The sequence below is a fragment of the Oncorhynchus mykiss genome, chromosome 29 (genome assembly GCF_057628025.1).
Source record: "Oncorhynchus mykiss isolate SJ-2025 chromosome 29, ASM5762802v1, whole genome shotgun sequence".
Classification (NCBI taxonomy): domain Eukaryota; kingdom Metazoa; phylum Chordata; class Actinopteri; order Salmoniformes; family Salmonidae; genus Oncorhynchus; species Oncorhynchus mykiss.
Window position 1 is genome coordinate 12540722 of NC_143050.1, and position 11404 is coordinate 12552125.

The window sequence follows — 11404 nt, forward strand, 5'->3', positions numbered from 1 at the left end:
CGACAAATCCGCGATAATTGATAATTGCAATAGGCATTTTTCTACGCGGCTACCCCTACCCCAGTCAACAGATAACTGCCAAATCTGGACCCCTACAAATCAGCAGGGCTAGACAATCTGGACCATCTCTTTCTAAAATTATCCACTAAAGTTGTTGCAACCCTTATTACTAGCCTGTTCAACCTCTCTTTCGTATTGTCTGAGATCCTGAAAGATTGGAAAGCTGCCACGGTCATCCCCTCTTCAAAGGGGGAGACACTCTAGACCCAAACTGCTACAGACCTATATCTATCCTACCCTGTCTTTCTAAGGTCTTCGAAAGCCAAGTTAATAAACAGATCACTGACCATTTTGAATCCCACCGTACCAACTCTGCTATGCAATCTGGTTTCTGAGCTGGTCATAGGTGCACCTCAGCTACGGTCAAGGTCCTAAATGATGTCATAACCCCCATCGATAAGAGAAATTACTGTGCAGCTGTATTCATCGACCTGGCCAAGGCTTTCGAATATGTCAATCCCCACATTCTTATCGACAGACTCAACAGCCTTGGTTTCTCAAATGACTGCCTCACCTGGTTAACCAACTACTTCTCAGACAGAGTTCAGTGTGTCAAATCGGAGGGCCTGTGGTCCGCACCTCTCTATGGGGGTGCCACAGGGTTCAATCCTCGGGCCGACTCTTTTCTCTGTATACATCAATGATGTCGCTCTTGCTGCTGGTGATTCTCTGATCCACCTCTACGCAGACAACACCATTCTGTAAACTTCTGGCCCTTCTTTGGACACCCTGTTAACTTACCTTCAGACGAGCTTCAATGCCATACAACTCTCCTTCCGTGGCATCCAACTACTCTTAAATGCAAGTACAACTAAATGCATGCTCTTCAACCGATGATTTCCGACACCTACCCGTCCATCCAGCATCACTACTCTGGATGGTTATGACTTAGAATATGTGGACAACAAAAAATACCTAGGTGTCTGGTTAGACTGTAAACTCTCCTTCCAGACTCACATTAAGCATCTCCAATCCAAAATTAAATCTAGAATCGTCTTCATATTTTGCAACAAAGCATCCTTCACTTATGCTGCCAAACATATCCTCGTAAAACTCACTATCCTACCAATTCTTGACTTCAGCGATGTCATTTACAAAATAGCCTCCAACACTCTACTCAGCAAATTGGAAGCAGTCTATCACAGTGCCATCCGTTTTGTCACCAAAGCCCCATATACTACCCACCCCTGTGACAAGTATGCTCTCGTTGGCTGGCCCTCACTTCATATTCGTCGCCAAACCCGCTGGCTCCAGGTCATCTATAAGTCTTTTCTAGGTAAAGCCCCGCCTTATCTCAGCTCACCTGTCACCATAGCAGCATCCACCCGTAGCACGCACTCCAGCTGATATATTTCACTGGTCACCCCCAAAGCCAATTCCTCATTTGACTGCCTTTCCTTCCAGTTCTCTGCTGCCAATGACTAGAACAAACTGCAAAAATCACTGAAGCTGGAGACTCATATCTCCCTCACTAACTTTAAGCACCAGCTGTCAGAGCAGCTCACAGATCACTGCACCTGTACATAGCTGTAAATAGCCCATCCAACTACCTCATCCCCATACTGTTATTTATTTTGCTCCTTTGCAGCCCAGAATCTCTACTTGCACACTCATCTTCTGCACATCTATCACTCCAGTGTTTAATTGCTATATTGAAATTATTTTGCCACTATGGCCTATTTATTGCCTTACCTCCCTTATCCTACCTCATTTGCACACATTGTATATAGACTTTTTCTATTGTGTTCTTGACTGTATGTTTGTTTATTCCATGTGTATCTCTGTGTTGTTGTTTGTGTCGCACTGCTTTGGTTTATCTTGGCAGGTCGCAGTTGTAAATGAGAACTTGTTCTCAACTAGCCTACCTGGTAAAATAAAGGTGAAATAAAACAATAATAAAAAATAGCTAGGTGGGACAACCACATATCACAGTCATAGTAAGTGATTTTTTCTTCAAGAGACCAGAGGTGTCAGAACGAAGAACTCAGGGTTGTAGGGTTTGAGCAGAGCCTGAAGGTATGGAGGGGCTTGCAGGAGTTTAATGGCACAAGTGGGGAGCCCAGACGACAGCACGTTGCCTTATCAAATCAATATCAAAATTATTTTATATAGCCCTTCTTACATCAGCTGATATATATTATGATTTTACATAAAAAGTCAACGTTTTTTAAAAAAGGTAAAAGAAAGAAATCTTCCACAGCAACAGGAAAGTGTCTTCATAATCATATCAATTCTATAATTTCAAATAATACTATGATTGAAGACGTATAGATCACATTACTGAAACTCTGATAACTTAAAACACTGTAAAACTTTTGCAATACCTTTACATAATAATATGTTTTGATTTACAGACCCACATTCAAAATATATTATATAATATTTGCACATTTCAGTGTTGACCCTTTAGATAAAAAATAAATAAAGCAGACACACATCTACTTCAGCACATTACAAACTTGCATGCCTCAAAAGAAAGAAAGCATCACATGTCCAGAATAATATAAAGACAGAAAGTGTCACCAATCCAGAATAATATAAATACAGAAAGGGTCACCAATCCAGAATAATATAAAGACAGAAAGGGTCACCAATCCAGAATAATATAAAGACAGAAAGGGTCACCAATCCAGAATAATATAAAGACAGAAAGGGTCACCAATCCAGAATAATATAAATACAGAAAGGGTCACCAATCCAGAATAATATAAAGACAGAACGGGTCACCAATCCAGAATAATATAAAGACAGAACGGGTCACCAATCCAGAATAATATAAAGACAGAAAGTGTCACCAATCCAGAATAATATAAATACAGAAAGGGTCACCAATCCAGAATAATATAAAGACAGAAAGTGTCACCAATCCAGAATAATATAAATACAGAACGGGTCACCAATCCAGAATAATATAAATACAGAAAGGGTCACCAATCCAGAATAATATAAAGACAGAACGGGTCACCAATCTAGAAAATAACAAAGGAAGTGTTACATATAATATAAAGAAATGTACTACATTGTTGAGGGAGAATTGTTGAGGGAGTTAGCAAATAAGCAAATCACTGTACATTTGATGCCTGCTGTAAAATGTGTATGTGACTAATAACATTTGATTTGATGTTAAATATACCTGTTTCAACAACATGGTACCATGTATTTGTGTATGGTATCAAAGCAAAGAAATGGCAGTTTGTTGCCCTAGTCATATCATCACATGAGGTAATTGACTATTCAGACCAACAGTCAGCCATTTAATAATTTAAACCTGTGAAGGGAAAGTATGGTTTCCTCTGTTATCTACGTTAACTGTGCTCTTGAGGCGCCATGATCATGTGGTAGTGGATTACCAACTCTGGAATACACCAGAGAACTTTTTAGTCTTACGAGGGATGTGGATGAGAATAATTTATGTTGAGCGGGGTTTCTCCACTCTGCTGACAAGTATTGTTCTCCATTCATACAGGAGTAATACAGTTCTGTGGGGATTATTATTTATTTTTATGTATTATTTTTAGAATAATGTTGTTGTTTTTTTTACGGATACGTGTGACTCCTGGGTAGTGCATCGTTTACCTGGAGGTTTATCACGCAATACCCCTGTCGATGGGGTAGTAATAGGGTCACCTTCTTCTTACTGAAGACGATAGCCACATCGGCATACTCAGCAGGAATGCGCACGGTGGAAACCTGGTCTGAACTCTCCACCGTTGTCGCACCGATGGAAACTCCTAAACACCTGCCTGAACACTCATTAGACCACCCCTGGAGAGCTCCCTGTCTCCACTAAATTTTAGGATTGTGAATAGCCAGCCAGGGAATCCCCAGTACCACCGGAAACACAGTTGAATCGATAAGGAACAGACTAATCCGTTCCTTATGATTCCCCTGCGTAATCATCTCCAGAGGAATCGTGGCCTCCCTGACCAGCCCTGACCCTAACGGTCGACTATCTAAGGAGTGCACGGGGAAGGGGGGGTCTACCTTAACTAACGGAACCCTCAACCTCTGAGCGAGTCCGCGATCTAAAAAATTCCCCGCTGCGCCTGAATCGACTATTGCCTTATGCTGGAGAGAGGGGAAAAACTTAAGGAAACAGATTAACAAAAACATGTGTCCAACAGGAAGCTCTGGGAGAGTGTGATGCTGACTCACCTGGGGTGACCGAGGAGTGTTCCGCCTGCCCTCTCGACTCCCAGATGAATTCATCTAGCACCGACCGGAAGTGTGCCCTCTCCGGCCACAATGGGTTGTTAAGGGAATTTTTATCAATGATGACTATTTATGTATACATTTCAATCAGGACTGACTAGTCCAAATGCTATTATGTACTGTACATATATGAATTTTCTCTCTTGCTCCCATTCCCAATTGTATATAATATAGTCAGGAGTTTAGTAACAATGACGGTCTGTTCCTTTGTACAAATGAATGAACTATCTCCAGATGGCAGGGACGGACTATCTCCAGACTGTCTAGAATGCTGATTTACAATGACTGACCTTGGCTTCAGGCGAGGAGGGAAGGCTCGAGAACTATAGGGCCTCTCTACTAGTGTCATGAAGAGATAGAACATTTAGAAAACGCTGACGTCATTTTCAGTTTATAACCTGTGGAAAAATGTGTATGTACCAGTACTCTCTTGAATTAAACGCTGTTACCTGACTTTTAAGACTGGTCTCGATCTATTTCATGCATAACTGATAAATTTACAACTTATTATGAAATAGAGAGAGTGTGAATTTGGTTTTGGCTACAAAGCATATAGGAATTTAGAATTACTCTAACAATTTGTCACATGCGCTGAATACAACAGGTGTAGTAGACCTTACAGTGAAATGCTTACTTACAAGCAACAATGTAACTTACAAGCAACTTACAAGCAACCAACAATGTAGTTTTAAGATTTTTTATTTTTTTAAAGTAAGACATAAGAATAACAAACAATTAATGTGCAGCAGTAAATAACAATAGTACCCCCTGGCTCTATACAGCGGGTACCGGTGTCAAGGTAATTGAGGTAATATGTACAGTGGGGCAAAACAAGTATTTTGTCAGCCACCAATTGTGCAAGTTCTCCCAATTAAATAGATGAGAGAGGCCTGTAATTTTCATCATAGGTACACTTAATCTGACAGACAAAATGAGAAAAAAAATCCAGAAAATCACATTGTAGGATTTTTAATGAATTTATTTGCAAATTATGATGGAAAATAAGTATTTGGTCACCTACAAACAAGCAAGATTTCTGGCTCTCACAGACCTGTAACTTATTTTTTACGAGGCTCCTCTGTCCTCCACTCGTTACCTGTATTAATGGCACCTGTTTGAACTTGTTATCAGTATAAAAGACACCTGTCCACAACCTCAAACAGTCAAACTCCAAACTCCACTATGGCCAAGACAAGAGAGCTGTCAAAGGACACCAGAAACAAAATTGTAGACCCGCATCAGGCTGGGAAGACTGAATCTGCAATAGGCAAGCAGCTTGGTTTGAATAAATCAACTGTGGGAGCAATTATTAGGAAATGGAAGACATACAAGACCACTGATAATCTCCCTCGATCTGGGGCTCCACGCAAGATCTCACCCCGTGGAGTCAAAATGATGACAAGAACGGTGTGTGACCTGCAGAGAGCTGGGACCAAAGTAACAAAGCCTACCATCAGTAACACACTACACCGCCAGGGACTCAAATCCTGCAGTGCCAGACGTGTCCCCCTGCTTAAGCCAGTACGTGTACAGGCACATCTGAAGTTTGCTAGAGAGCATTTCGATGATCCAGAAGAAGATTGGGAGAATGTCATATGGTCAGATGAAACCAAAACATAACTTTTTGGTAAAAACTCAACTCGTCGTGTTTGGAGGACAAAGAATGATGAGTTGCATCCAAAGAACACCATACCTACTGTGAAGCATGGGGATGAAAACATCATGCTTTTTCTGCAAAGGGACCAGGACGACTGATCCGTCAGAGCCGCCAGTCTGCCAGGATCCGCCAGTGCCACCAGTCTGAAAGGATCCTCCAGAGCCGCCAGTCAGCCAGGATTCGCCAGTCAGCCAGGATCCGCCATTCAGCCAGGATCCGCCAGTCAGCCAGGATCTGCCAGAGCCACCAGTCAGCTAGGATCTGCCAGAACCGCCAGTCAGCCAGGATCTACCAGAACCACCAGTCAGCCAGGATCTGCCAGAGCTTCCTCTCAGTCCTGAGCTTCCTCTCAGTCCTGAGCTACCCCTCAGTCTTGAGCTACCCCTCAGTCTTGAGCTACCCCTCAGTCCCGAGCTACCCCTCAGTCCCGAGCTACCCCTCAGTCCTGAGCTGTCCCTCAGTCCGGAGCTGCCCCTCAGTCCAGTGGGGCCCTTCATTAAGATTAGTAGGCCAAGGTCGGCGGCGAGGGTCACCAATCTAAGGACGCTAAGGAGGTGGACAAAGACTATGATGGAGTGGGGTCCACGTCCAGCGCCAGAGAGGCCACCGTGGACAGACGCCCACCCAGACCCTCCCCTATGGGTTTAGGTGTGCTGCCGGGAGTCCGCACCTTGGGGGGGGGGGGGGGGGTACTGTCACGCCCTGGCCTTAGTATTTTGTGTTTTCTTGATTATTTTGGTTAGGCCAGGGTGTGACATGGGTGATTTATGTGGTGTGTTTTGTCTAGGTTTTTTTTGTAGGTTATAGGATTGTGTTTAGTGAAGTATTCTAGGTAAGTCTATGGTTGCCTGGAGTGGTTCTCAATCAGAGGCAGGTGTTTATCGTTGTCTCTGATTGGGAACCATATTTAGGCAGCCATATTCTTTGGGTATTTTGTGGGTGATTGTTCCTGTCTCTGTGTTTTGCACCAGTTAGGACTGTTGTCGGTTTTTCACGGTTCTTGTTTTTGTATATTGTTAATTTTTCATCTTTCATTAAAGATGTATAAAGATAACCACGCTGCATTTTGGTCCTCCTCTCTTTCACCAGAAGAAAACCGTAACACGATGTCCTGGGAATGGGCAACTGCATGTCTTGTGGGCCCTGGGGTCATCCTTATGACATGTTGTGCTGCCATCCTGCCCTGGTTGTCATCTGGTGACAAGGATCATGTTATTGTTGCTGTTCTTTGACAATAATTTCTCTCTTTCAGCTTGGGGGATTTCTTCTTCATCTGAAGATGATGCATCGTGCTCTGGGTTGTATTCTTCCCCATCTTCTTCTTCAGATACCTCCTCCTCTTCTAAATCATTGTTCTCTTGTTCCTCCTGGACATCTGAAAAAATTGATCTACGACCTGTTGGGCACTGAAATCTGGACTCATGGCTTCAGCAAAGAGAGAACTGGGGTGACTGTCATCTGCAGCACCTTTATAGCCTCTGACTGCATTCCCCATTAGTAAACAATACTTTCAAGAAATGTTTATTTTGTCTGAAATGGTTTTTATTTTGTCTGTGAACTTGAGTCATGTGTGGGGTCGTGGAGGGGAGATGCTGCACATGCACAATAAAGTTTTAGTTCTGTCTGAGTTCAATCAGCAGCACACAGAATCTGTGTGTGTGTGTGTGTGTGTGTCTTTGTGGTGTGTAAATTATTTAATAACTGCCAGGTGAAAAATGACCCTAATACAATCTTTGAACCCTGGTGGTGTGCAGCTTTCAAAGCCCATGTTTAACTTTTTCTAATGTTGGGGTCACTCCAGGAAAAGTCATCACATTTCAAGTTGAAAAAAGCTCATTTAGGGTTTTTTCTCTGCTGTAATTTTTGACCCTTAAGACAACACAAGGGTTAAGCAACAGGATTAATATAAAATGTTTACATTGCATTTTTAGAAGCACTATAAATGAAAGACAAGCTTGTTGACAGCACAACTTATTGGCGTGTCACACTTCTTTGTGTCACACGTTACTTGGTGTGAACTCCCAACAAGTACCTGTTTCAAGAACAGAAGTTGTAACTTATTACACATTGTGAGGTATTATTCACTACCATGTAGTTTGATGAAAACAAGGGATTTTTGGACCATCTGTCAGTGTCAGCAGTACTGACTTGAGTAAAAACCATCATCTTCCACAAGTATCAACATCTGTTGTGGGTCATCACATTCAGTCATTTTATTATTACACAGATTAATTTGACGGAGAAAATATTAATTCACACAAATACTGACAAAATGAACTTACCAAAGTCTAAATGTAGAGGAAAAATAGTTGACTTTTTCGAGAATGAAATGAATGAGTCACAGCAGGTCACAGGTCACTTCTTTGATTGCTTCATTGCTCGCATCAATTTTACCCAGGAGGGGATTGTATTTATTTTGTTTTTGCTGTGGTCTGTGGGGGCTCTGCCTGTGCACATTCCTCTCCGCTATGCTCTTCTCATGCCTATCATAAATCCTCTTCTTTACAATATGAAAACAGTTTGAACTACAGTTTGTGATGTTAGTTTGACCTCCGCACAGTGACCACAATACAATATTGGCTGACACACCTTTCATTTTAAGCTTCCAGACAACAACAGAAATGTAAATAATTAGACTCACAGTATAAGCACGTTTTAACCTGAATGCCCATAATGTTACTATTCCTACAACATCAGTGTCTTCCTAGTTATGTTTCCTTAGGACGACTTTAAATGTTTGTTTGTATGATGTCATCAAAAAGGGCATGAAACGTCACATTACTTTTATGCAAAGTAAGTACACTCTATGGTCAATCATTTCACTATTATGGTCTCTCTTTGACTGTCTGTTGGTCTGTTTGTGTCATACAGTACACAATAACTTCAAGAAGAGTCTCTTTTTACAGGGAGACATTGTCTGGTTTATATTCAAAAGGAACGATTCAATTAAATATTGTGCACTTTCTAATGTCTCACCAGGGGACTTCACACCTCCATAACAAAGCATGCAAGGGTAAGTACACTGTGAAAAAGATGAGTTTACAAAACGTTTTTTTTATATGCAACTACATTATCTTTTATTCTGTTATCCATATCATGTTTTCACGGCAACAATATATGTAAGAAATCACACATGAATACTTTAAACAATGTAAAAGATGTACAAAGCCTTTATTAATTTAAAACCCCTCATTAACAATATATTATATAACAATTGTAAATGAGTATATGATCTCAAATAGACATTGGTGCAGCAACATGGATGCCTAAAAAGAAAGAAAGCATTACATTTACAGTATGATATTGCAGCTGAGTTTACAGGAAATGTTCACATTCGTTCACTTGTTCACTAACATTGAAATAGAGAAACATTGATATTATGGTTTTAAAGAAAAGTTACAAAATACTTTAAAATTGTTATACCATTGTACAATATACAATACAAAATGAGACAGTAATTCATGTTAACAAACTCAAAACTACATGCCGTGCATCTTTCTAGCATACCTTACATGATGCATGATGTCATCTTGACGTGTTCATTTGACACTAGTCTTTAAGTTTGATGGTCTGTCTCATCTACTCAATCAGTGCATCCACATAATGTTCACTCATCCCTTGTCTTTTTACTGCTTTACAAAGCTACATGTGGTAAAATGTCTACCCTTGAGTCTATGGGCTTCCTGCCACGTCTGGGTTTACAGCCATTTTGATCTGTCCATACACCACCGTCTCTGTGTCTGGGGGCCTCTGCTTCCTTGCTTGATTTATTTTCACATCAGCGTAAACAACAACCTCGTCACAGCGTTCTGAAATATGAAAAGAAAAAAGCTATTGTACAATCTGGACATGAAACAAAATGTCATGTTTATTCAACATTTAAAACGTTCTGGACTTGAAACTAAATTGCCTAGAAAATTGTACCTGAATTATCAAATCTGGATCTTTGTTTCTTGCATAGATGGTTAATACCAACAAACAGTGCAAGAAGTGTGAGAGTTCCAACAGTCAGAGCCACAGACACTGTCACAGCTACTGAAGGAAACTGGGAAGAGACAACTAGAAAGAAAACATCAGTACACAACACTTGTTGACCATGTAAATGAAACAGAGTTGTACTCTTAATTCAAAAGGTGGGAATGATGTCAACTGTCCTGACATTACCTGGACAGGCCAGTAGATGAATAGTAGAGTTGCTGGTGCTGACTTTATTCTGAACCATACAGGTCAGGGTTTCTGTCACATCACTCTTCAGTATGATGACACTGTTCTGGTGGTGGTCATAGGCTACACTCCTGGTCAGATTCTGGCCATTCAGGGTCCAGCTGTACTGAAGACCATCTCCCTCTGAGGAGCATGTGACCACGGTTTCTCCATGAGGCAGACAGAGGTGAGACAACACTGGCTCTGACACCGGGGCTGACAGACACAAACACAAGAGATCACTCTAATACCCTAACTCTGATTCATTAAAACATATCTAAAGTACTGTATGATGTAACAATATACTCTCTATGTGTTGTACTACTGCTGCCAAGTCCTACAGTACAAACCTATTGAAGTACTGATATCCTGGTGACCTTTCAGAAATATACCTTTTCCACCATGAAAAGGACAAATTCAGTTTTTATTCCTATTCTGTACCTTGTATCTCAAGTAGCATGTTGACTCTGAACAACAATTTTCCTGCTGAATTATATGTTTCCAATTGGTAATCTCCAGAGTCTTCTTCTGTAACTCTGTCCAGTCTGAATGTTCCATTATTAAAGAACTCGGAGCGATTCACATAATCCTGATGAAATTTAGATCTCCAGTCTTCTCCAGTTTTGAAGTGCAGAATACGAGTAAAAGATGTTTTCAATGTTATTTCTTCATTCCTGCTGTCTGCAGCCAGCTGTAAGGACAAAGACTCTCCCAAAGCCCCATAGCAGTGATGAGTTCCATTCTTGTGAGAGAGATTACAGGCCTTGGCACTAACTGTGGAGCAATGATGTTAGGTCAGTATGTTATGATATGGGGACAAGGTTAGTGTAGGGACATAGACAAAACACTATACAGCAAACACCTCCACACTCCATTCCCCAGGGGACAGCAAAAGGACATTCTTGAACATGGGAGACATTCTTACTCATCTGCTAGAGAACCAGTTTGGATTTAAGAATAACTTTTGTATGACTAAAGCCTTTAGTGAAAGGTCTAATGCTTTAATATTTAATCATTTCTGCACTCCAAATTAATATTCATTATATGAATAGGCCCGTTTTATTTTGTCTGGCCTGCTGTTTCAAATAAAACTGAATCTTCTTTTCTCATATAATTAAAAGAATATGTCGCTATGTGTAGACCATAAAGGCCATAAACAACAAGGCCATAAACAAGGTAAACTGAGATATGACTAAAGAGTTAATCAAGGTGATTCTTCCAAAAATAGACAGGTATTGTATTTCTGGATTGAAGAAAAACTGTCTTTTAAAA

At 40.9% G+C, this 11404-nt stretch overlaps 1 protein-coding gene across 1 annotated transcript; it reads right to left on the reverse strand.

Moving 5' to 3' along the window:
• Positions 1-9070: 9070 nt before the first annotated feature.
• Positions 9071-10592, reverse strand: LOC149970351 (uncharacterized). Its single transcript, XM_090226237.1, has 4 exons — positions 10574-10592; positions 10094-10348; positions 9854-9988; positions 9071-9738 (listed from the first exon to the last, which is right to left on the reverse strand). The coding sequence occupies exons 1-4, from the start codon at positions 10590-10592 to the stop codon at positions 9602-9604; spliced, it is 546 nt and encodes a 181-aa protein (XP_090082363.1). The 3' UTR covers positions 9071-9601.
• Positions 10593-11404: the final 812 nt, after the last annotated feature.